This window comes from Labrus bergylta, chromosome 5, assembly GCF_963930695.1.
Source record: "Labrus bergylta chromosome 5, fLabBer1.1, whole genome shotgun sequence".
Classification (NCBI taxonomy): Eukaryota; Metazoa; Chordata; class Actinopteri; order Labriformes; family Labridae; genus Labrus; species Labrus bergylta.
The window spans coordinates 7,968,153-7,993,697 of NC_089199.1; the positions used below are offsets into that span (position 1 = coordinate 7,968,153).

At 39.4% G+C, this 25,545-nt stretch overlaps 1 protein-coding gene across 2 annotated transcripts in view; it reads left to right on the forward strand.

Moving 5' to 3' along the window:
• The first annotated feature begins 356 nt into the window (after positions 1–356).
• Positions 357–25,545, forward strand: part of LOC109986197 (potassium voltage-gated channel subfamily D member 3-like) — a 94,024-nt gene continuing 68,835 nt past the window's right edge. For both annotated transcript variants that reach the window (XM_065954664.1, XM_065954665.1), the window contains exons 1-2: positions 357–748; positions 1,769–2,934. In XM_065954664.1, the coding sequence (XP_065810736.1) occupies positions 1,832–2,934 (1,103 nt within the window). In that variant the 5' untranslated portion in view covers positions 357–748; positions 1,769–1,831. The remainder of the gene's footprint in view (positions 749–1,768; positions 2,935–25,545) is intronic.

A 25,545-nucleotide genomic window follows, 5' to 3' on the forward strand; every position in this document is an offset into this window, starting at 1 on the left:
TCTAGCCAGAAATAATGGGGGGTTGTAGGGAGCCCTATACCTCATTTATGCCCTGGGCCCTGAATAAGTTTTATCCTGTTATGTTAAAACCCTTGACAATGGAAAAGTGTGCTAGGATTTCCTTTAAAGTATTCGTTAACTCGATTATTTGTATTCGTTTGAAGCGTTTTGGTATCTGATATATTATAATGTAATAACGATTTTACTTTAGAATTACAGTTTTTATTACAGTACCACGCATTAACCAACAATGGCATTTTCTACTTTAAAAATCAATAAAACATATTGAATGTGACCAAAGTGGCTGTCACTGTTAAAGTGAGGCAGAGGGAAGGAGTACTGATGACACGGAGCTGCACAGTGAGAGAGACGCACATTGTAGTCAGTGCTGGAGAAAAAGGAGGCGCGCTCCTCCTCCTCTTCACTTTCCAAACACTGAGGAGTAAAACAAAGGAAGCAAGGATGTAAAATCCAGTTTGAACGTACACACACCTTGCTGCATTGCAGACTGTTTCTTCTCCTGAGTCTGGGGCTCTCTCAGACTCGCTCATTTCTGCCGCGTTATTGGGGTTCTGCTCGGCGCAGGAGTCTGTAGAAGAGACCGACAGACGCGCGAGGAGAGGAGCTGCTTCCCGCTGGATGGACTCGAGCTCTTCTTCACACACCTGTGCTCTGTCTCTAAAGAAACTCTGAATTTCTTCGGAAGAGTCAGGAGTTTGTCCCCCCCCCCCTCCCTCTACTTTTATAGGTGAGTGTGTTTTTTTTTGCCCTTTACTAATCAATCTCACTCTTTTTTTAAGAGATTATTATGAGAATTGGTTCAAAATTAATTGACGTGATATACGGCGTTTGTGAGACAGCTACTGCACGTGCATGGAAACAACTAATTAACGAGGGCTAGTTACATAGCTATCATTTTTCACGTTTTAGATACTTTTGTTCAAACATAAACTAGAGCTTCTAGAGGAAATAACTTTCAATGACAAATTTACTGAATAGGTAGCCTACAGGTTATTTTTTATAGGACTGCAGCCTTCTAAATGTCAAATTTAATCACCGGAAAAAGCGGTGAAATAGCGTATTCCCCAGCTTACATACATTTCCATGACCATAATGTGCAGCTGTTGCCTTCTAGTCCCGATTCAACAGGTTAGTTTCAGCCTCTCGGTATGCGGTGGTTTGTGGCTGTGACTGTGGCATTACTCATCGCTAATGTTGTTTGTTTAACCTACTGGCATCGTTTTACTCACTATACATCTAAATGTATTTATTCATTCTCTTTTCCTAATGTGGGATCTGGTCCAAAAACAGATTAGTAATTTGGTTTGCAAATGCAGACTCACTCACAGTGGTGTATGCACTTTGTAACAGGGTTTAGATGTCAGTAGAAGAAATTCATAGAGAAAAAAAAAACATTTTTCACTTCTGGACTTTCTGTTGAGGATGTACTTTAAGTATAGGTTGAACCCTGAACAGAACCAAAATGAGACTAGAGTTCACCCGTGTAGCTGCCTGTCTGATTACCTGATTATTGTGCTGCAGTTGCTCCCAAATAGCAGCTTTTCCCAGGAAATGGTCTGCCATATGGGGCAGGTTTTAGTGGATTTGGAATAAAATAATTGGAGAGTGTCTGAAAGTACTTCTCAAAATGTGATGCAATTTTTGCTGCTTCCTTCAGTGATAAAGAATATGGAAAAAAACATAATTTGGTTACAATTTAATGTGCAGCTTTATATTTCCTTTTTTTCTATTGAAAATTTCCTCTCAGATGTCTGTTGAATTTGAGGAAAGTCGACCCTGAAGGCGAGGAGGACTAATCTGAAGACTCACAATGGCAAATGGAGTAGCAGCGTGGCTCCCTTTCGCCCGGGCAGCAGCGATAGGCTGGATGCCTGTTGCCAACTGCCCCATGCCTGTCGCACCAAGAGACAACAGCAAGAGACAGGATGAGCTGATAATCCTCAATGTCAGTGGCTGCCGTTTCCAAACTTGGAGGACCACTCTGGACCGCTACCCAGACACCCTGCTGGGCAGCACAGAGAAAGACTTCTTTTACAACGAGGAGAGCAAGGAGTATTTCTTCGACCGCGACCCTGACGCCTTCAGGAGCATCCTCAACTTCTACCGAACAGGTAAGCTGCACTACCCTCGTCATGAGTGCATCTCCGCCTATGATGAGGAGTTGACCTTTTTCGGGATCATCCCTGAGATTATCGGAGACTGCTGCTACGAAGAGTACAAGGACAGGAAGCGGGAAAATTTGGAGCGCCTGCAGGATGATCAGGAGGAGAACAGGGACGTGAAACCACCCAACATGACTTTCAGGGAGACCATGTGGCGAGCTTTTGAGAACCCCCACACCTCCACAATGGCCCTGGTCTTCTACTATGTCACTGGTTTCTTCATTGCCATCTCTGTCATCACAAACGTGGTGGAGACGGTTCCCTGTGGAACCACCGCCAACCAGAAGGACATGCCATGTGGCGAACGCTACACAGTGGCATTTTTCTGCATGGACACAGCCTGCGTCATGATCTTCACAGTGGAATATCTCTTGCGTTTGTTCGCCGCGCCTAGCCGCTACCGTTTCATGCGCTCAGTGATGAGCATCATTGACGTGGTAGCCATCTTGCCGTACTACATTGGCCTGGTGATGACCAACAATGAGGACGTGAGCGGCGCCTTTGTGACGCTACGAGTGTTTCGAGTGTTTCGAATCTTCAAGTTCTCACGTCACTCGCAGGGCCTGAGGATCCTGGGTTATACGCTTAAGAGCTGCGCCTCTGAGCTCGGCTTCCTCCTCTTCTCACTCACCATGGCCATCATCATTTTCGCCACCGTCATGTTCTACGCAGAGAAGGGCTCCAGCTCCAGCAAGTTCACCAGCATCCCGGCCTCCTTCTGGTACACCATTGTCACTATGACAACGCTGGGGTGAGTAACAGATATACAGCACACACCAGGTTCATACACATGTACACGCTGGAAGCATCCTTTATCTGGTTCACTGAGCTAAACCATGTTTGTGATAGAACCTTGCACTATATAAATGTATGTTTTTATGGGTTCTAATGTTATAGTTATTTTGTGCTATTTGAAGCCAGATGTATTGATTGATGGATGGTTCATGAAAACTTATTTGAATTTCAGATAAGCAATAGCAAAGACTGCCCTCATACTTCATGCTACAGCTTATTTTAGGCGGACAGTGTGAGAAGGGTCGCCATTGTAGCATTTTCTCTAGCAGCACAAACACTCGTGACATTTAGTTTGCCTCACTTAGAGCTCGCTGAAGAAGGACACAGTGTTTGAATACATGCAAAACATCAGAATTTTGAAAAGATGCCCACATGTCACACTGGTTTTGGTGCTTTATGAAGAACTGTTTCTCATTCAGTTTGAGCTTTTTTGGCGGATTTTAAAGGGATACTTCACCCGTTGAAACATGAATCTGTATTCACATTGGGTCATATATGTAGTAGAAATGTGAAATACATTTTGAAGTTGGTGCCTTCTTGGCTGAGAAAAGGCAGAAAGTGTCTTTTTGGCTCATGTGGATGAAAGACACCAAATCCCAGAATGCACAGCACCGCAGGCCACTCCCACTAACATCCTCTAGTTCAGAATCAGAATCAGAAATACTTTATTAATTTGAGAGGGAAATTCGATCGTTACAGTTTCTCCAAAATATACAGTATAGCAGTAGAAATATAGTAATGAAAACATTTACAAACATATTTACTTCAACATATAAGGCCATTTCCTCAACTGGTTCCGAGATTTCTTCCAGAATTGATCTTGGAAATTCCTGGCAGAAAACAGACTCTATGTCTGTGTCCATAGGCAAACAGTGAGAGCACCGACACTACCAGTCCGCCCCAGCTTGACGGCGGCGGCCAGCAATATAGCAGTATAGCCGCTAGATGGTTGCTGCCCTGGTGGCCGGCGGTCGCCATTATCAGCTATCTCCATAGAGCCTGTTAGCATAGCTTCCAAGCAATATGACGGACGTTAAGTTTCAATTCTAGGAATGAGTTCCCACCCACTGATCTGTGATTGTTCTGTAGCTTCAGTGGTCGAAAATATGAGGAACTAGCGTTGTAGTTTCACCCCGCTAACCGCAACAGCTTCCAGTGACGCAATAATCGTCATTTTGCGTCACTGGAAGCTCCTTTTCAGACTTAGAAATACAAAGATTTCCCATCTCAGGGGAAAATGAGGGCGGGATGCACGACCATTCAAAAATACTACCAGGTTTCTAATGATACAAGGCTTAATGCAAATGGGTGAAGTATCCCTTTAAGCACAACCTATAGCCTGAAGCATGACATATATCAACATCAATTTATACTGATGTTGGAAGCAAGCAATTATGGGAAAATCTTATTCAGCCAACAAACCAACAAACCAACGTTGTGTTTTTTTCACCTCTGAACTTTAGTGATGTATACTATAGGGGACCTGATCCCCCATTATTTTTGAATGAAGTGGTCCAGTTTTGTTGTTTCACAACGGGAATTAGATTTTCTGAACTTTAGTTCTGTATTTTCTGCAAATTGAGACCACTATACAAGCAACACATTCATGGCCCGGGCATTAAGCCTTAAAAAATGACTTGTGAGAAATCAATTTACCTGCATTATAAAGGCAGATATCTGCTGAGTGCCTGCAAGCAGAAAAGTCCGATGAGAGACTCTCTGTCACCTTTATTATGATTTCTCTCTTCTGTTCATCCTTCAAACAGTCAAGCTGAGATTCAGAGCCACGAATAGCGAGTTGATCTTGAGAGTGTTCTTGAAGTTTGGCTCAGAGTGGTACTCTATTATGAATGCACAGTGAAAGAATAGTTATGAGCGCCCCTAAAAATCATTTATTCTCTCTGCCTCTCTTTGTTGATAATGCTGCTTTTGTGTACAGGTAGGTAAAACTGACATGATAATTCCAATGTTTATCCATATGTATTTTCTGAGGATAGTTGAAAATGGCAGCACGACCATGCAGGAAAAGGATGGTTTGATTTTTGTCTCTCCTGAAATTCTTTTAAATTGAGATTTTTTCATAGCCACTATAAACTCTAACAATAGTTGTAGCAATGTTTAACTCTTGTACTTATAGTCATACTTATAGTCATGCTAGTATTCAAATGAAATTGAGGTTACAATTTCTATGGCTATGATGATCTACATTGTCATAAAAAGGGAACCCTTTGGACTGTGCAATAGGGGTGTACAATATTGACAGAAAATAATATTTTGGGGATTTTGCTGATAACGATAATTTATATTTTGCATCCCTCAAAAATGTGTTTGTCAAAGTCTTGTTTTGTACTAGCTCATTTTTGTTAATATAATATTCTATTTTGTTATTGATAGCCATTACAAAACATATTTTAGACAAACAGGTCTTATCTATTAACCTTAAACTAAGTCATTGAAGTAAATATATTACCTAAACACTGAAAACCCAAGAGCAAGTATTGAGATCAAACAATGGAAGAATGAGTAATGAGTAAAAATGTCAGATTTGCCTACAGGTTGTACTTAAATAATAATGAAATATTGCACAGAGACCAACAAAAATGATTTTTAGAGCATTTTAGGCAGGGTGTATCTTGGGTCCAAAGTAGTCCAAAGTAGTTTCAGTAGATGGCTGTTTATCATGAGTCTTGTATTGCCCAATATTTCTACCTCTTAAAAGGAAGTTTTTTCTTGCCATTGTAACTTTACTAAACATGCTGTGCTCATGATAGATTAACATTGGGTCTTTGTAACATAACAATGAATCAGGACTTTTTACCTGCTCTTCTGTAAAGTGTCTCAAGATAACATTTGTTATGAATTGGCACTATTCAAGATTGATCTTTCTCATCCACTTGAATTAGCACCATCTCTTTTGCATGTAATTGGTGACGTCCTTTGTCATTTCTTGCCATCTGTTGCCTGTCTTGTCATAAGGCAATATTTTCCTCTATTACTCTGCTAAAGTTTCCTGCTCCTCTGCTGTCTGCATGTCAGAGCATCGTGTGGGTTTGCTGACTCACACACCAACATTTTTGTACGCTTCAAAAAAATACTACAAGGTGGTCAACAAAAAACGCGATAGATAACGTTAGCCTGACAGCTAGCTTAAGATACCTTACAGGCTCACTAAATAAATCAGTGGGGCTGGAAATTTAAACCCTGAAGTTATGTTCCCTGAAGTTAAAGGGAAAGTTAAGGGAAATGTAAGTATTATACCTCATGAAGGTGTGGCAAGAACCCTGCCCATTTTTGTGTCAGCGTCCCGAATCCCGCTGTAAAGAATCATTCCAGAATAATAACTCTTGATTATTTCTCACATATTTAGCGGCTGATCCTGTGGTCGCACCATTTACACTCAGTGGTGACAATAAATACATTTATGAAGAACTGTACTTACAAACAGTACATCTTACATTACTAGTGCTTAGCATAAATGATTACTTATCATCATCAGTATCATCATCATCATTTGTTTAAAGAAGTAGGCTAAAAACGATCAATTAATCATATTAGATTATTACACTGTTAAAATGGCATTTCTTTAGGTCAAGAGTGCTAATGACTTATTTAAGACTCAAAATTTAAAGTTTAGGACTCTGGAATTGACTCGGGACTTGCTTGTCTTTACTTGGACATGACTCCAGACTTGAGACTTACTTTGACCTACTCCTGCTTTGTGTTTAGTTTCCCTGTTGAGAGGTAACATGGTTGGCTGGCAAACGTTCAATGTTTTTCTGTCCGTTAAGAGGAAGTTACAGTCTTTATTTCAGAAATATAAACTCTGGAAAATCATTTATTCTTTTAGTAATTATCAGTGTCAAACAAAAAGTAAAGTATACATTTACCGACAATACTCCCTCTAATGCCTATGAGTGGGATGAAAAGACTGCCTGACATCCCCTGAAAAGCACTGTGCAAAATTGTGTGTTTGTGTGTGTCTGTATTATAAGTGTTTGAAGAGAGTTCTTTTGTACTTCATATAAAAAGGAACAGAAATGCCAAGGTGAGGCACTATGTTTGTTGTAAACCCTGAACAATGACTTTGAATGTGGAGCCATCATGCCCGACTCACAAAAGGGCAGCTTCATTGACAGTCTACAACATAATAATCCTCATCACTTACCAAGGACACACATTTGCATTCAGGAAAACTATCACATGATGCATGTTCAAGGCTTACATAATCATTTTATGTAATATATTATATATATATATATATATATATATATATATATATATATATATATATATATATATATATATATAATATTCTTTCTTGATAAAGATGAAGGTTTTTTTGTTTAATTATAAAAACAAGTACAGAGTTGGGCTGAGCTAAAAAATCGATTCATCAATACATTACAATACATTAAAATACATTGAAATATATTACATTTCAATAAATTTCCCAAGCATCGTGGATTCGGAAAATATTGAAATCTATTATTTCCATTTTATGAAGTCTCAGTCCTGTGGGGGCACTATGGGTTCTGCCATACTGTGCAGAGGCTCCACTTGACTAAACATTGTCTGTAACGTACATTTAGGAGTCAGTTTGTTCTAAACTCATTAATATATTGCACATATTATTTAACGAATCAGAAGGCACTGCAATAAATTATCTGTCTGTTTCAGTCATCTTTGTGTATTATTGAATCAATGTCCAAGCACATTGATTTTAGGGGTCGACCGATATTGTTTTTTAGGGCCGATAGTAGTTCATGAGATGATAACTGATATTTGGAACGGATATGCATTTACACAAAATATTAAAACCTTTCTGTCAAAATTGGTAAAATAAATGCTGATAGAGATAATTGGCCAAATGCCCTAATATTGATCAATATCCAATCGATATCCAATCAAATCCTGACCCAAAAACCCAGCACTTGAAACAATGCAGCCAGCAGATGATGTTGGACATATTCAGTAGCAGATTAAATATGGGAAATCTAAAACCAAGTCTTAAGGGAAAGGCACACTGTATTTTCAGTCTGTTCCTCTTTTCAAAACAAATTCTGACAAACAACTTTCATCATACATCTTATTTTAAGAGATCTTCAGACAACACCAACATGTGTGTTCTTTGATAGATACTGTTAAATATGCTGTTTTATCCTGACTTTAGACTATGTTTGTGTAATCGACATTTTCTGCTTGCATACCCTACACTTTGATCAAAGCAACCACAACACAGGCTTCCCCCTCACAAACTTCATAAATTATTAAAAATGTGAAACACAGAAACTAATAGGTACAGTTAATCCTTTGTTTTGTAGAACTCCAACCCACATGAAGCAAACACAATCAAGTAGGTGAGAATAGAAAATATGTTAAAATTCTTCTGCTTCAGTACAGTATGAGAACCCCCCCCCCCCATGCCCTCCTCCTTTACTTCCTTTAATGAGCAGTGAGTGAGTGATAATCTGTGCATAATTACAACATCATTTGAACACTCAGCAGCCTTTTACAAGGCTCAGTGTTTCCTCTGCCTGTCGCCTGTCGATCTGTTCACCTGCTGCAGGAAACATATGCTCAGGTGATGAGGTCACACACAACCCATCTGTCAATGGACATTTAACACCACGGGGGAGAACCTAAAACATGCAGTACATTATGTTAGGCAAACTAAAAAATCCAGTCCATGTAGTCTCTTGTGCACTCTCCTCTCTCTCTTCAATCGGAACAGCTCTGCAAAAGATAAACAGACTTACCGTACTTGCTAGCTTACTGCGGCTATTACTAACGAGCTAACAATTGTGGGCTAACATTACTCAATGATCAACTCATTGTCTCTCTGCTACAAACACATTCAATAACCTAAACAAATATCTGCAATTCACTGGATCTTAACTCTCCGATCCACTTTATGTAGATGGAGGCTGTTAAGTCTTTCTTTAAAAACCTTAAATTTCATTATCTGAGCTCATAAGCCAATTAGCTAGCTATCCTACATGCTTACCGAGTTGAGACTGTTGTAACTGAGCACAGATATGACAACAACTCTCCACTGGTTATCTTCAGTCAGATAGCACAGTGCATAATCTGGGCGCTCCCAGTGCGAGAGTTTGTCTTAAATTGCTTGATTATACATAGGTGTATTTTGGCCGTAACTTGAATGAAACCAATCAGTCTGTCAGCTCTCATTCCCTTGGAAAGCCAAGTGAGCCTGCAGGCCGGTGTGATGTTATTTACACGTAGGATGTCAGTCTATAATCTAAAATAGACGGAACTCTACTCAGCTTTTTTATCTTCCCTTCTTTCATTTTGCACACAGAACAAACACAGGACACTGTATGGAATATGTTGATAGAGCATTTCAGTAAAAATTTCATTGATCATTTCGACCAATTCAGAAATGATCAGAATGACATGGTGGACATTTGTGCATAAGGAACTAAAGTGTATCCTGATTAATTATAAAAGTCTCCAGACATGCCAACATGATTGGACCAGATCCATGTAAACTAATGTTCTGTTTTCTCAACATCAAATAAAGGTAGGCTCAAAACATTCATTACTAATGCGTTTGAAATAGACACTTGACAGTCAGAATCAATATCTATGGGCTTGATTGTCAGTGGCACTCAACTCAGCTCAACTCTCTGTTGCATGACAGCGTGTGAATGTGTTTGTTTCTGTGTGTGTTTCTGCTTGTCTTAGACAGAATGCAAACTGGTGTGAGCACATAAAGGAGAGCTTGGTGTTGGTTGCCTTATCCCAGCCCTTTGTCCCATTAAAAACTGAATTTTCATGTATCACCTGATGCACTGTTATTAGATTGTAGAGTTGGTGGTGATGGCACAAGTGCAGTTGAAGCATGTTAAGAACTCTCAGAGGTCTGGCCATCTTTCTAATTCTCCTTATAAATAGCAGGAAAGAGCTCAGACATTAGACTTTAGAGCATGTTTTAGTGTATGGTGCAGTTGTTTTCTTCACACCAACTTTGCAACTGTCCACACCTCATTTAAGACAAACACATCCCTGGGCGCTAACAGAGTAGGTACGTAAAAAATGACAACTGTGTAAGATTGAAATTGGAAATCGGAAAGATCCCTTTGCTGCAAGCTTTACGCAGGGCATACAATAGAGCCCTATATCATTATTTCCATAGGCTAACTAGTTCATTCCATGATGAGAAAATTATTTTTATATGTAAGCTCATTGACGTTCACCTTAAGTTTGTCATGAAATCAACATAATTCTAATGTCTACTCTATATAGAGTTTTAAGAGTCTTAAAATGTGTCCAGCCGTTCTTGTCAGAAGACATTTTTCAATTTTGTGTGTTGGTTCCAGTTTGCCTTCACATTCACAAGGGGCCACATGAAATATTTCAACATGTACTACAACATTGAGAAGGGACATTGGTTTTATTCATAACAAACTCACTGTTCATTGTTTACTCTCCTAAAGCTGTATCAGAGTGGTTTTAATTAACTTTCAATGAAACTTAACATTTTCTATTCCTGCTTCTTCAGATTGAAAGAATCCATCTAGCACAGGGTCGTTTTTAATGTGAAGCAGCCCGAGTAATTGCACTATATTTTTTACCACAGCAGAGTGTGAGAAATGTATTTACAAAAGTAGACATCGTCATTTTGGGCATTTTCGAAGGGACCTTGTTTCAATACAGCAGGGGGTAATGGAGCATGAAGGCATAGCCATCAGAGAGCTGTTACATGAAGAGTTACAGGCGACAGGCTGCACACAAACACAAAAGTAGTTAGACAAGGCGTCCCCATCGAATGGGTCTGTAGTCTATCATTTGGGTCTACATGTGACATTTTGCAACTGTTTGAAAAGTTCTGATGCTGATCTCTGCCTTTCAAGTCTGCAAACAGATTCATCTATAGCTCCTTGCTTGAAAATTCAAATTTCACATTTTACAGTGGCTGCCTACAGATTGCAGTTCTGCAACAGTTCTGTAACAAAGGTCTGCTATTATTACTTTTTGGTGTTGGTGTCCCAGTGTGTGAATTCACATTGCATTACAGCCTTGCACCACATGTGAGCACACAGCGCTGACCTTCACATACATACACACACCCAGCTCTTTCCCCCTCTTTCGCCTCTGTCACTACCTCTGATGGCGGGTCAGTGGAGGGACGACATTCTGCCTCCGTGAGTAACTCATAGCATGTGCAGTGGCCAACTTTACCATTAGGCATAGGCAGGGTCCAAAATGAACACCCGCCAAGCGCCAAATGCGGGTAGATTTTTCGTTTGGCGAGTACTTTTCAGAGGGCTATTGGCCACAGGGCGGGTAAATGTTTTATCAAAAAGTCATAAAAAACTATGCGATGAGTATTAAGCGCGTTTGATATAGCCTTGCTGCAGCTACTTTTTCATGCTCCTCTCTCTGCTGTCATGTCTGTGAGCATCGTGGGGCACACTGAGACACACCAACATATATTGCAGTGCAAACGCACGCACACACACACACACACACACACACACACACACACACACACACACACACACACACACACACACACACACACACACACACACACACACACACACACACACACACCGGAGCGGCAGCCACCATGCACACCTGTTTACTTCTGGTGCTTCAGCAAACAGTTGATCCGTGATCCGTACGGACCGAGTTGGGAACACAGGTGATCCGGTCGACTTTTCTCCATTCACTCTCACCGGGTCTGCAGCTAACTTAGCGATAGCAACATCATAAGTCTGTGAAAATCTCAATAACACACACCCATAGTTATTGCCTTTAACTGGTCTGGGCTGTGTGAACCTTCCTCTCTGTGTCCTCTGCGTGTCTGCGAGAGTCCAACCAGCAGCGCAGCAGCTTTCAGATAAAGTGCCTGAGCTGAGAGAGATGAGGGGAAAAGGGACTAACTGGCTTTTAAAATCAGCGATGTCTCTGGCCAGGGAAAGGGGTTTTAAATCAACCTCAGGTTACTGATAGAAAGATCTGGATTGAATCTCAGTGAGGGGCACTCCCTGCAACTGTGTGTTGACATCCCCTGCTGCTGGAGGCGGACAGATATGCAGCCGTCGTCATGAGCAGGACAAAATGTGAGAGATTGATGAGGGAGGAGAAAGACCTCTCTTTTTCTCTGTTTCTCTTCCCCCCATCCCCTGTGAGTCTCCCAGGGGAGCAGCTATTTTGAGAACACAGGCCCTTGTGTGAAAGGGACTTATCTGTTTCAACTTCTATCTAATGCAATTTGGTACAATGGATGAGAGCGTCCATCTTTTACCTGCATGACAGGTGTGCTGCAAGCGGAGGTTTGCTGGCATGCCACCGTCTCTCCCCAGGCCTGTAAAAAAAAACATTATTAACCCAATAATGAGAGAAATATTAATGAGGTGTGCATTGAAATCTGACTCTGGAGTTATAATTAGAGTTATTCTCCCAGTTGTAGAGTCCCGGTCCTGGACAGAGGCTCATTCTGCAGCAGAAAGTGAGAGAAAATGTTGTTATGCATGTAGGTCATGTTCCCATCTCTGCCTTAATCAGTGGCTATATATAATCTGCTTCTTTCTTCCAAGAGACTTTTAGCTCGTTCCCCACTGTGTTCTCCGCTCAACATCTCTATTAGAGCATGTGGACGGGGCCGGGGGGCCAGATGCAGGAAGAGAGAGGTCAGACGAGTTCTGCTTTGGGTTCAGAAGATCCCTTTGGTGCAGAGTTCGATGAAACAAGAGGGAAGTAGAGAAGGAAAGCAACAAAAAATGTACTCTTTGATTGTTGCATCAGTGTTCATATTCAATAACCACATTGTCATACATATGCATATTGCTTTTTATTTCTTTGATGGATCAAGATATGAAACTTGAGCAGCTTGTAATCTGTCTGTTTAGGCACCAAAAGAACCTCAGTGTTTTACAGCCTGTGTCTGCAAATGTGCAACAAACAACGATGCTGGGAAACAGCAACACAACAATACTCCAATAGATAAGCAACAGGTAGCATTGATGCAATGATCCGACCTCTGCCTGTGCCAGCAACTCTCCCTCTTACACGTCCTTCAGCTACACCATGAGAACCATAACAACTCCTTCCCCTTGTATAGATGATCTTATTCATTGGAAGCAGGCTCTTTGGATTCTGCCATTTTGCTTGTAATAACTTATTTGTCAGAGAGTTTCCCGGCAATGCACACTTCTGAGTTTGGGAGGCTTAGCGTCTGAAGCGTCAGAATTACGGCCAGTTCATGTGACATTCAAATCAAAGTGTTTATTTTTGCATAATTTGCAGCACACATGAAACATGCTCCTTTGCATTATATTTTTTTCACCGGGAGTATAAACAGTGGCACACATCTTCAGCATCAATTTAGCATCTGCACACTTTTTACAAACCTCTCATCTTTCAGAGACTGATAAGCTGTGTCTCTCTGTTCTCTGTCTTGAAGTTTGCGTTCCTCATGAATATTTTAAAACATGTAAATAAGGTTAATTGTTTAACTTGACCACTGATCACTCATACACTGTGAAACTTCAATGAGCGAGCCTGGAGCTGTGGGTTTAGTGTGAATAAAGACAGTAATAATTTCAGGCCTGCTGCGGATGAAAGGTGTTCTAAACTGCTTTTCTTAGCTCTGCGCTCGGCTCTGTGTAAAGGGATTAATTAACACCAGGTGAACAAAGACTCTCATGTTGAAGTTTGCCAATAGTTTAAGTATTTTAGTTCATACTGTCAGCATGTATGAGCACATTAAATATACATTGGTCTTTCTTTGATTTAAATATGATATTGTTATGTAAGATTAGAGAGTGGTTTGTTTACTATTATTAGCTTTACGTTTGTATGTATCTTTGTGCTGGATGTGTTATGTTTACAGAAATGGAAATAATGGGTTGAAGTACAGAGTTTGAATGGCCAATTATTTCCAGAATGACATTGTTTTTTTAATAATTCAGGATCTTTGTGCCGCGCTGAAACAGAGTTGGATGTTGGACTGGGTACTTTGTAAGCTGGACTTTTCTTTCAGACAAATCATCAGAGGTTATATATCGTTCTGCTTTTCACAAGCAGCCTGCTTTCACATAGAATTAATGGGCTATTTTGCTCCCTTGCTGGACCCCTGGGGTCAAAAGGAGTGCAGCTTGTTGGAAATTAGAAATATTCCTGCCCTTATCGAGCCAAGTTGCTCTTGGAGCCAATTTCCCAACACAGGGTTCTTTAATAGAAACCTTTCTAATGATAGCTGTGGAATTTAATTTAGCTCCAACGCAGCTTCATTTAACACCTAAACACATTTAAAAATAATTAAACCTGCAAAGGATAGTGGTGTCTGAAAGTTTAATGACCCCTGTTCTTCCTCGCAATTTCTCACTTACTCTCTAAACTGGTGTGGAGAAATGACCAAAGACTTATACCAGCACCAGGTGCACTCTCTCTCTCTCGCTCTCTCTCACTCTGTCTCTCTCTCTCTCACTCACACTCACACACACACACACTAGCTTTATCGAACACACATGCCCAGTTTCAATTTATTCTGTCAAATATCTTCATTTTTATTTTTTAGCTGCTTTATACAAAGAGCAGGCAGGCTCTAAACTTCAAAACTGCGTCTCAGAATATTCCCTCGATGATCATTGTTGGCAACTTTTTGTCAGTAATTAGAATTCTCCTTTTTAAAACAAACAGAACAGTAAAAAGACAAGTAAAAGAGAAAGAATAAAACATTTTAACATTAAAAGTCAGTATTACTCTCTTTAGCATTGGCCAAATGATGTCTGAAGTGAATCTGTCAAACTTTACACATTGCTACTGTATCCACAATAGCACAATGCTTGTCTGGTTGTGACCAAGTTCTGTGTCATTACGCCTTTGTACTTAAACTTTGCATCTGCAACTGCGTAATATTGGGGTCCCAAATGTGTGATTTCATATTTTATTACAACGTTCCTGAAGAGCAAGCGGCACAGCATGCAAACACACAGCAGGAGCTTTACATGAACACTCACTGAGACATACACACACAGCGCTGTTCCAACCTGCAGGCTCCAATGCTATATATCGTCTCCCCCATCAACCCTGTGTTACTACCTTTGATGCATTACACAGTATACAGAGAAGTCCTTAAGGGAGAAAATATGCTGTCTTGTTCTGGCAATATGTAAGCAACATGTAAGTAGAGCGGGAGCTAGCTTGTTTGGTGATGTTGAGCTAGTCTTCAGGTTAGAATACCATCATTGCTGAATCTTGTAAAGATGTTAACTGGGAGAATTTCCACAGAATAGCCCATAAAAACAAATCAAACAAACCAGGTAAGACCATTGAAAGCACAGTATAGAGCAGTTCCATGGTAAAAATCTGTGTCTCTCTCACACTCTTTAGGAGGGCAGGCTTGGCTGTTGCTAATCTTAGCTCCCTCGCTAACTAAATAACCAAGTCCTGTTATATTATGTGGTAAAATATGAAAAAACTAGACTAACTGTGGGCAGGTTAATATTTGGATAGTAAAACATTGAAGCAGCAAAATGTGCAAAATAAACATTTATTAAACAATTTAGGTTCTTCCATCATGAGCCATCTATCATGGAGGCACAGGAGAAGCAGCCTCGCTGAAAAACCCCAGCAGAAGCTTGAATAGCAGGCACATACAGTGCATAACTCTGGCCTTATTTTAGCCACATGCTGATTCTTATTGGCTAACCAATCCTCAATGAAGCACAACAACAATGGTGTTTTCCTCTTTCCTCTATTTTATAGCTTATTTTCCCAGTTGACAGAAGGTGTTGACTTACGATGAGCCGTTAACTACCACACACATTTTATTTAAAGAGTACGAAAGAGGACTTAAACAGGGAGTAAAATCCCACATCTATTGGAGGACTTTGTGTATTCAAAGCTCATCTATTGACATATATATTCAATGCCACATGGAAGCATCAGACCTGCTTGCCATATCATCAAACAGGTTTAGAAACTTCCTTCCAAACCTCTACAGAGTTGGACTATGAAGCTGTGTATCCAACCTTTTCTGCAACTTTTCAAAACTGACAATGTGACTCCCACTTTACTTGTGATTAACTAGCTGTGAGGTAGAAGTGTAGAGGTGAGAAGGAAGCCAGGAACAGTTTAGTCACTTTACCTGTACATATGTAAGTGGAACATGCTGAAAGTCTTCCTGAAAAATATGTGCAGTTATCCCAATATTCAAAATATATATATAAATATCTTTATCTCCAGCTGATTAATTACAGTACAATCCATTTCCTGTCCTATCCTTTGAGCACATCCATTTGGATCAGGTAGAAACCCATTTCCTCTCCAGGGTTTTTAGACCATTTGTCCAGAACAGTAGCTTTGTATTGCCTTCTCAAAGGCAAACAATATGCAGAGCCTCCCTATTGACAAGGGCAGTAAAACTTTTGAACTTTTCATTCAAGTTATTACAATCACACACAAAAACACTGACATTTTTATTTTTTTGTATTGAGATCCAACAGTGCAGGTAAACTGTTTGAAAGTGGCCCACATGATTTACTTAAAATATTGCAGACAGACCAACAAAAACTATTACAAGAGCATTTCAAACTGGGGTTGGCAGGGTGTATCTTGGGTTCAAAGTAGTCTGAATTAGTTTGGAACCCTCTTTCTTGACCACCTGAATTGACACTATATCCTTTGCAATGTAATTGGTGACAGGGTTTGTTATTTCTTTTCCCGAATGACTCTGCCAAAGTTTGCTGAGTATGTTTTTGTTTTGCCGCTACCTGAGCTGCTTGGTCGTGGTCGTCCGCTCACTCCTGAAGCTTTTCATAATTATCATATTATGTGCGGTGGTTAATTCGCAGACGATGAAACAAATTAGTTGTCGAGCTGTCTGATCACTGTCTTTCCAAAACAGTCTGCAGATTTATGACTTTTAGGCAACATCCGTCTTTTCGAAGCCAAATCACCTCCATGAAAGTATGGGTTGAGCCACATCCAGCAACTAAATATCACAATGATGATTTTCAGGCTTGTGCTGTTTGTGTTTTGTCTCTTGGTGTTTTGTTAACTAATTTTTAACTTCACGGTAACTACGCTCTCTTAGCTTGTTGTGATGCTTGGAGACTGCATGTGTTCTCTTTGCACATGCGCAGTAGTCTGTCCTACTAGGCTTGATCATATCAAGTAAATGTGTGCTGACTGTCCAAAAAAATTAGTGACATACTCGTGTCATTTTGTGCATGGTTAAAACACAAATTAAGATATTATCTTTGACTGTATATTGCACACTCCTAGCATAAATATATAAATAAATGGTTAATGACTTAAAAGCCTTTGCCATAAAAAACGTATCATCTGAATGATTTACAGTGGGCACCCTCAATAAAAGTTAACATTTCAAACTATCAGTTTAATAACTTGTTAATTTTTTTGTATTAATGTCTTTAGCTCTTTTATGTTCACATTAGTCTGAAAAGCTATTTTGGCTTTAGTGAACAGTCCATTTATCCATCATCAGAGGGATCCAGCTTAAAAAGGCAAAAGTGTTTTATCGTCAGTTTCCGCTGTCACCGGACTCCAATTTTTCTCCTTTATCTTTTCTCTTTCATTTCTGTCTCTTTTTGGCCCTAATTGTTTAGGACTCAGCTTCTGCCAGTGAGGTTTAATGACTGTTTTCCTACTTGACTGGTGATAACAAAGCCATGAACACAATACAGACTTAAACGTGAATACCAGCAGCTTTCCAGTGCTTTATGCACTCATTTCCCTCCACATAGTCTGGAGAGATCAGGAAACCTGACAGCCTTAAGACCTGCCTTTTTTGTTGTGTTTAAAAAACTAAGAAACCTGGTAATGTTTGTCTCTTTCACCCTAAAAAACGGCTTAATGGTGCTTTTATAGTTGTAGTAATGTCGTAGAGACTAAGCCAAAAGAGGAAAGAAGACTGACGGCTTCAGTAGTTTCTTAAAGCGGGGTTTGATTTTGTTTGTCAGTTTACTAAAAGAAGTCTTTCTGCTGTGATCAAGAGCTGCTACCGACTCTGATCTTTCGTCTTGCTTCCAACATCAAACACAGACAGGAGGAAGCTGATGTGTCTTTTGTAGGGATGCCAACTTTTTTTCATGAGAAGAAGCAACAAAAACTGTATTTAATGGCACACACAACTGGCACATTTAGCATCTTTTAACAAGCAGTGTTTTAAGCTGTCCTGTTGGGCTGCATTAAGAAGTAACTGTTTGGTGCTCTGTTCTGCAAATCCCAGAAATGTTCATGAAATTCTTTTAAGGTGCCATGTTTGATCTCCACCTTAGATAGAGATGGAACAGTCTGTTGAATTAAACTCCCAGTAGACCTGTACCTACATGAAGACTTAGTTGTCCATGCTTACATTTTACTGGTGTGCTGTGGCATGAATCCCCCCACCCCTCCTACTGATGATGATGATGATGATTTTGTTTGTCCAAAATTGACAGGTTAAGAAAGAAATACAATCTCATGTTATGTCAATCATGTTTGCACACTGCCTCTGAAACTTTTGTCTGTCATTTTGTTTTGCATCAAGCCCTGTGTGTGTGTCTGTAGTGTCTTTGCCATACTGCCATCCGCTGTCCAGGATCAATTGCTTCGTGGAAATTGGTGGCGTTCAGACATCAGACATCCTGATACTGGTAGCGATTGGGAGAATTCTGCAGCTCCTCATTAATAGGAAAAACTCTCCTTTATAGACAGGTGAAACTTTCCTCGCTCTTGTCTTGTTTTCATGTGGATGGACCATGTTTTTTTTTTTTCAAGGAGTGAATGAACCACAAAATCAACTTCACTGCTTGTTCACTCTGCGTGATGAGTACGAAACATTTTGGCTCATAATGCAATTTTTCGCAGTCAATATAAAAATAATCGCAGTGGACTCTGTGTGCAAGGTGTCTGTGCGTAATGTTTTTTTTCTTCAGAGTACGGACCCAAAAATCTGAAAAAAAAAACAGACTCAGATTGTGCAAGGCCCTTTACTGTTACTCTCATGACTTACCATCACTGAACCCTAGTTTGAATAATGACTTCTGGTTTGTTTATGTTAATTAATTTGGCACACAGATGTCAACAGATAAAGTAATAGCATGAATAATGTATATTAAGAGTTAACAGAAGGTCAAGGATAAATAAAGCATAGAAGAAGAATAGGAAAATCTTTCTTACAGTAGTATCATTCAGTAAATGTGGGAAGAAAAGGCACAAGGCAAAATAGAAGGAAAGTTTAAGGTAGTCAAGTAAAAAGAAAGAAGGAAGGTCACTAGTAGGAGAGAAGATGTGACGCTATCTAGTACAGTTGCCAGCGTGTTATCTCAAGATGTCTGTATCAGGGGCACAAAGGAGGATGACACGGCATACTATGGATACTTGTTGGTCCTTATCTCCATGCACAGCTGGCATTGGTTTGGCGGAGAGAAAGGTAAAGACAATGTGCTAATAACCTTTAGTGTGCTGTGAAGGAGAAAACAGACACGCATAGAGGAAACTAGAGGAGCTGTTCCTGAGCGAGGACACACGATGATAATAAAACATGCAGTGAAAATGCTGTAGATTGTACGAAACAGAGAGAGAAACTCGTGATTGCTCGGGTTTGTCAAAAAAAGATCCAAACTGATATGAAATGACATGTAAGTGTATATTTTACTGCCTGTGTGTGTGTGTGTGTGTGTGTGTGTGTGTGTGTGTGTGTGTGTGTGTGTGTGTGTTTGAGTCGTCGACATCTACCTTATCCCGGGGTGCACACAGTACCTGACATTATAAATAATAGCAGCATGTTTATTTATGTTTTCCATTACAGTCTCAAATGCAGCTCTGGGAGACTCGTGCGGCTCCAATTTTCCCTCACATTTAAATATCAATTTATATGCGCTCAGAGTTCAGCACATGTTCAAAGAAAGTATAAAGTAAAGGTCTGGCTTTATTTATTTGAGTTTAGTTTTTTTCTCTGCAGTATCAGAAGTGAAAGTGATGATGCATTCAAGCATTCATGAAGCAGGAGATGATAGCATTGAAGAAACGAGCACTCTGATTGGACGGCAATTGCAATCAACATTTATGAGTTTGTGGTAATAAGGAGGTTGTTGTATTCATATTGTGTCATCATCAGTGAATGACGAACCACACAAAGGGGGCTTTGAGTGTTGAACTGACCTGAGCGGCCGTTTGTAATGACGTGTTTTTTTAATGCTTTTATTGAAACTCACCCCACATGCAGACCTAATCAAACACATAATTTATTTGGCTTTTCACGTCTCTCGTTACCCAAAACGTATAAAAAGGTGAATTTTATTTTTCAAGGCCTTTGAATCAAAAGCTGCTGTATTGACTAGGGCCAGACAGATATGGGATTTTAGCGGCAGATATCGATATTGGGGAGGAAGAAAATCTGATACTGATATAAATCGGTATCGATATGTATGGGTTTACTTCTTGATATTTCAGTACTTACCAACAAATTAATATCTCAGATCAAGTTTTATTTATAATCAAATTAAATAAGAAAAATGTTTTTGAAATATCACTTACAATATGTGACAGAAACCTTCTTTGAAGTTGTATGTCAGTGATATACATCCAAACATGTTATGAATCAGTCCTTTACATGCACATAATGAATATTACTCGAGTTAACTGAAAAATTTCCTTAAAGTAAATCGATTTAACATGTGAGCATTAAAAGACCTGAAAGTCAAAATTGGCAATTTTGGCAAACTTTTTTGAAAAAAAAAAAGAAATACACAATCGAATATTACAGTATACTGCACATAGTCTGCCTTTTTTAGGGTCTTTAATCGACAACCTTTGAGTCCATCAATGTGAATAACTACTTAACTAACACTGTTTAAATGAGCTATGTGTGAAACTTAATGGTCAGCGCCTTTGTCACCATTGCTCACAATGTGCTCACATCACAATTAAAGTCATAAATAAGCTTGTTTTGCACACATGCTACATTTACAGCTTCTGTAAAAGGATCGGTAGATGACTGTGTGACCTGGATTTCATGTTGGATGGCTCCAGCTGTGCTGTGAAAAAAGAGGACAGCTAACAATGACACAGCTTTTTTAATAAAAGGGTTAATAAAAATAAGGTTCTGAAGAATGAAACAGATGACCCTTGTTCCCTCTGCTGAGTATGATGACTGCAGGGACAATCTGTTCTGCTTGACGTGAATCTAAGGGTGCGTTCGAATTGTCATTTTTGCTTAGGAAGGTTCCTAACTGAGTGAAATGAACTGGAAGCATTTAAATGGTAAGAGTCGTTCAAATTCTCTAAAAGCTAAGGAAAGGTGGGTCAGTACTTCCTATATAACCTCCTTTAGCATAGGATACACTGGACCGTCCTTTACCAAAGGAGATGAGATATGCCGCCCCACAAATCCCTGCGACCTCAACATTTAAAGCGAGTCGCGCATCCGACCGTTCACGATCATTAACGATGACCATAAAGTGACACAGATCATGTAAGGGATGAAGGGATAAGAGACATTTTTAGCCAGATGATGTTTTATTCAACGTATTTCATTCACTTAAGAATGCTTTGTGCAGTTGTACAATTGTATGCTTAAAACATTATGTGTAGGCTATATCTTGCATAAATGTAACAATTAATTTCATACAATCACACTTATTTTTATGTTGATTTATGAGTGGACAGGAATGTGATGGTTTCACTTTTGTTACTTGTGGCCTGGTAGTCTATATTGCTTTTATTTCAATCCCAACCTTGTGGTGATTAAGATTATTTCACCGGTAAGAAGGCACAGGGGAAAGTTTTTTAGATGTGCTTTTAGTAGTCCATTTTCGGAACATTGTAGTTTCACCACCTCCGCCTCATAACCTCCGCCGGCCCGCCGCATTTAATTACGTCGCCTGGTGGAAAATACGGTCGGATTGTCAGAGCAACGCGATCGCCTTTCCCTAAGTCCTTTATAAATTCTCCTAACATCTTTCCTTAACCTCATGACATTTTCCCCAGGGTTAAGGTAAAGTGGATAGTGAAAGGAGATAGGAGGGACAATTCGGATGCACTCTAACATTGGACCAGTGCAAACATGGAAATGGCTCCTGTGGTTTAATTCAGACACCTTGTGTTGGAGAAGTGTTTATGTAGCAATAAACAGCTGCGGACTTATTTGTATATAATAAAAATAACTTTGTTTATATAGCACCTTTAAACACAGATAGATTGTACTTAGTATTCATGGCTGTAGACTCTAAACAGAGATAGGTTACAGGCAGTATTTTAACAGATTTTTAATCCCAATCAATCACAGAAGTAAAGGTTTCGAGGTGGCTGATTAGACTGACAGGTATGCTTGTAGCTGTTTGTCAGGAGGCTTGAGGCCCACCTCAGCTCCAGCTTTTTGACTATTACTAGGTTGACTGAAAGTTAGTTTACAGCTTTTCCAATATGGCGATCGCTATTAATGGGCTTCAAACCAATGGCTTTCATCACTGAGATTGCCTCTGACTGACTTCTTTACACTGTTGCATGCTGGTGGCTCATTGTGGAAAAACTCCACCGAAATAACAAAATTCAAAGCAAAAAAACAACAACAATCATTTTACACATTTTACCATTCTAAGAGCATCAACGCCTGCATGAAAGGCCCAATTCTGAGCTGTTTTCCTCCATCAAACAGGCATGCAGCTCTAACTTCTAGCACACCAACATGGCACATCTCTCTTGAAGTAAATCAACAACTCAGGATGCCAATTATGTTGACATCTCAGGGCTGCGGTGACCTCTCTGTGTCCTCACAGAATAAGGAGCTAGTGTGAGGCTTGTTATCCTCACACCAGCACCACTTCCTCCTGCAGAACTGCTGCTGAGTTAGAGTTCAGGTGCCGGTGAAACCAGGCTATGACCATTGTCACTGAATGGAAACATTTTTCTTTCAAGCACTTCAGACACTTTAGATGTGTCTTCATTTTTTCAATTTGTTCAGTAAAAAGGTGTAGAACAAGAGTATGAAGTCAAACAACATCGATCAAATTATTTTCTCAGTCCTTTGTGGAAACATTTAGCCTTTTTGTTTTGTTTTAATATTTGGCCATGACTTGAACATTTCAGTTCAAATTTTTCCTTTCGTTTATATATTATGTGAACCTTTAGTTCTTTGCCTGCTGCTTTTCATCTACACAGTACAGAAAATGTATTCTTTGTGTCCCGTGTAGATGAAAAACTTCACAAATGTTCCTTTGAAAAAAAAAACCTCATTATTTGTCTTTAGTCATGTCATTGTTTGAAGATTGTCAGTGTCAACCATAAAATGAATACAGCTGCTATTTTCACAGTGCCATGCATTCATAATAATAATCAGAGGAATGCATTCATTCTTTACTGCTTCAGTCTCAGTATTTGAAAACCCAGACGCTCTGACACTCAACATCTGGAAGTCCTTTCATCTGATGTTAATGAAAAATGCTCATGACATATTGATGCAGCAATTTATCTTCTACCTGCCTCTAATAATACTGGTGTCTAATATTGATGTATTAATTTAAAAGTGACTACAGCCCTGTAAAAGGATTTCTCTGCAGGTTTACTCATATGGTATCGTATCTTTTTGCCTCTTATTGCATTGTATCGTAATGGGAGTTCCCTTGCAATTTCCACCTCCACCAACTAATGGTGATGCAGCTTTAAAAGGCTGTGTTAATAATCAATGTTTTATTTATCGGACATCAAGAGATGTAAAAAACAGTCTAATATTAGACAAACTCTGTTTGGGTTGTGAATCACTGTTTAAAAGGTGAATTCATGTTTTATTGTGAAGATGACAGTTCACGCTTTATGTCAGATATCCATTATTTTAACGCATTTTTCATCATGCTCTAAACTAACTGGATGCATATTTATGAGAGCCATTAATCTCTTTCTACGCTGTTTCATTGATTTTATTTAAATCTGGCGTAGGTTATTTATCGACATGGATGCTAACAACAAGACAGAATGAGATTAAATCTATCCATTTTTAGGCTGAGATGTTTTACTTTTTGTTCTTTTTGCTTTAATATTATACAGCTTAATTTAAGTAAATGCGCATTTGAATTGCAGTTTGTTTATGAACTGGAATCATACAAATTAAAATAAAGCTTTTTTAACTTACTTAGGTGAGAAGTTTGGGTTTTGTGTGTTTCCCTATACATATATCTACTCCCTTATACAGTATACAAGCTGTTTTCTAATCTGAAGTTATTATCATGTAGGCCTACTCAAAAGGCCTGTCCCCAAAAATGGATGGGCCCCTGAGACGCCCAGTGAATCGGCCGTCCCAGGATATGATTTAAACCAACCTATACACATTAGATCAGTACTGTTAGCGTTCGACTCCTGGCTAACATTTGCTACCTCTGGGCCCGCTTATGTCCGTAACATTAAAACAACATCAGAGGTCAAAGTATTTTAACAAGAAAGGGTTTACATTTTGAAACAGGGTATACATTTTACTGAAGCAACAGTACATTACGGTTGTATTTGTGTTGCTTAATGAGGTCATGATGAGTATTTAGGTGTAAAATAAAATGGGTCATTGTTGTGTAATATTAGGATGGTCCTTTTTTTTCTGCTAACCTCCATGGACCGTCCCCATGTGACTGGGCCCCAGAAAGCTTTCCCCTTTATTCCCCCCTTATGGACGGCCCTGCTACTGAATAAGGATCTTATAAAAACACAATGAACATTTTTAACAATTTGAAAGGCAGCTTTTAAAGAATTAATTTGGGCAAGGGTCATGTGGTGATTTACCCTCTAATGTGATGTGTAATTGAAGGTGTCTTTTACTGGCCTATTGTCAGTCTTTGGCTTGTTATTCAAGTCAGCTCTTTAATCTCTTTAATCTAAATTTATTAGATATAATAAAGAAACCTTCTCAGGAGGGAAGGAAAGCATAAATTCCTCTGATGTTTAAAGTTTTGACAAGTATTGAATTGCTTCTGTTGAATTTAGCCTGGCAATTTTATTACATAGTTTGAAATGTCAAGGTGAAAAGAGTGTAAGCACGGGGAAATTAAATAGCTTATTTCTTCACAGACCAAAAATGAAACTTAATGACATGTCTCCACACAGCAGCAAAAAAAAAAGTGCCAAACAGAAGTACACCAGGAAAATGTGTTTTATCGTACCCTGTGAGTCACCATCACTCCCGGAGTTCCCACGCTGGGTTGAACTTGTTTTTATACACAACAAAGTGTAAGAAAGGACAGAATTCAGAGGAGGGCAATGGAGAGTGCAGATGGAGAGTGTTTTCAGTACTTTCTATGTGTGTAAAGAGCATTGTGACATAGCATCATTGAACTGTCAGGGCTGTCATGACAGTTCAGAGCCAGATTCTGTAGAAATCTAAATTACTATCCCATGACAGCTGTTCACATTCACATGCCTTTAAGCCTTTTGAATATCTGTCATGACTGAACAGTACCACCGTTCAGGCCTGCAAAGGTTTAACATGCTGCATGAACCATTATTGTACTTGGGATTAGCCTGAGTAATAAATTAGGCTGTAAAATCAGATAAACCTCTTTAATATGAAGGTTGACTTTATGTTCCCTTTTTTTAGTTTCGCACAAAA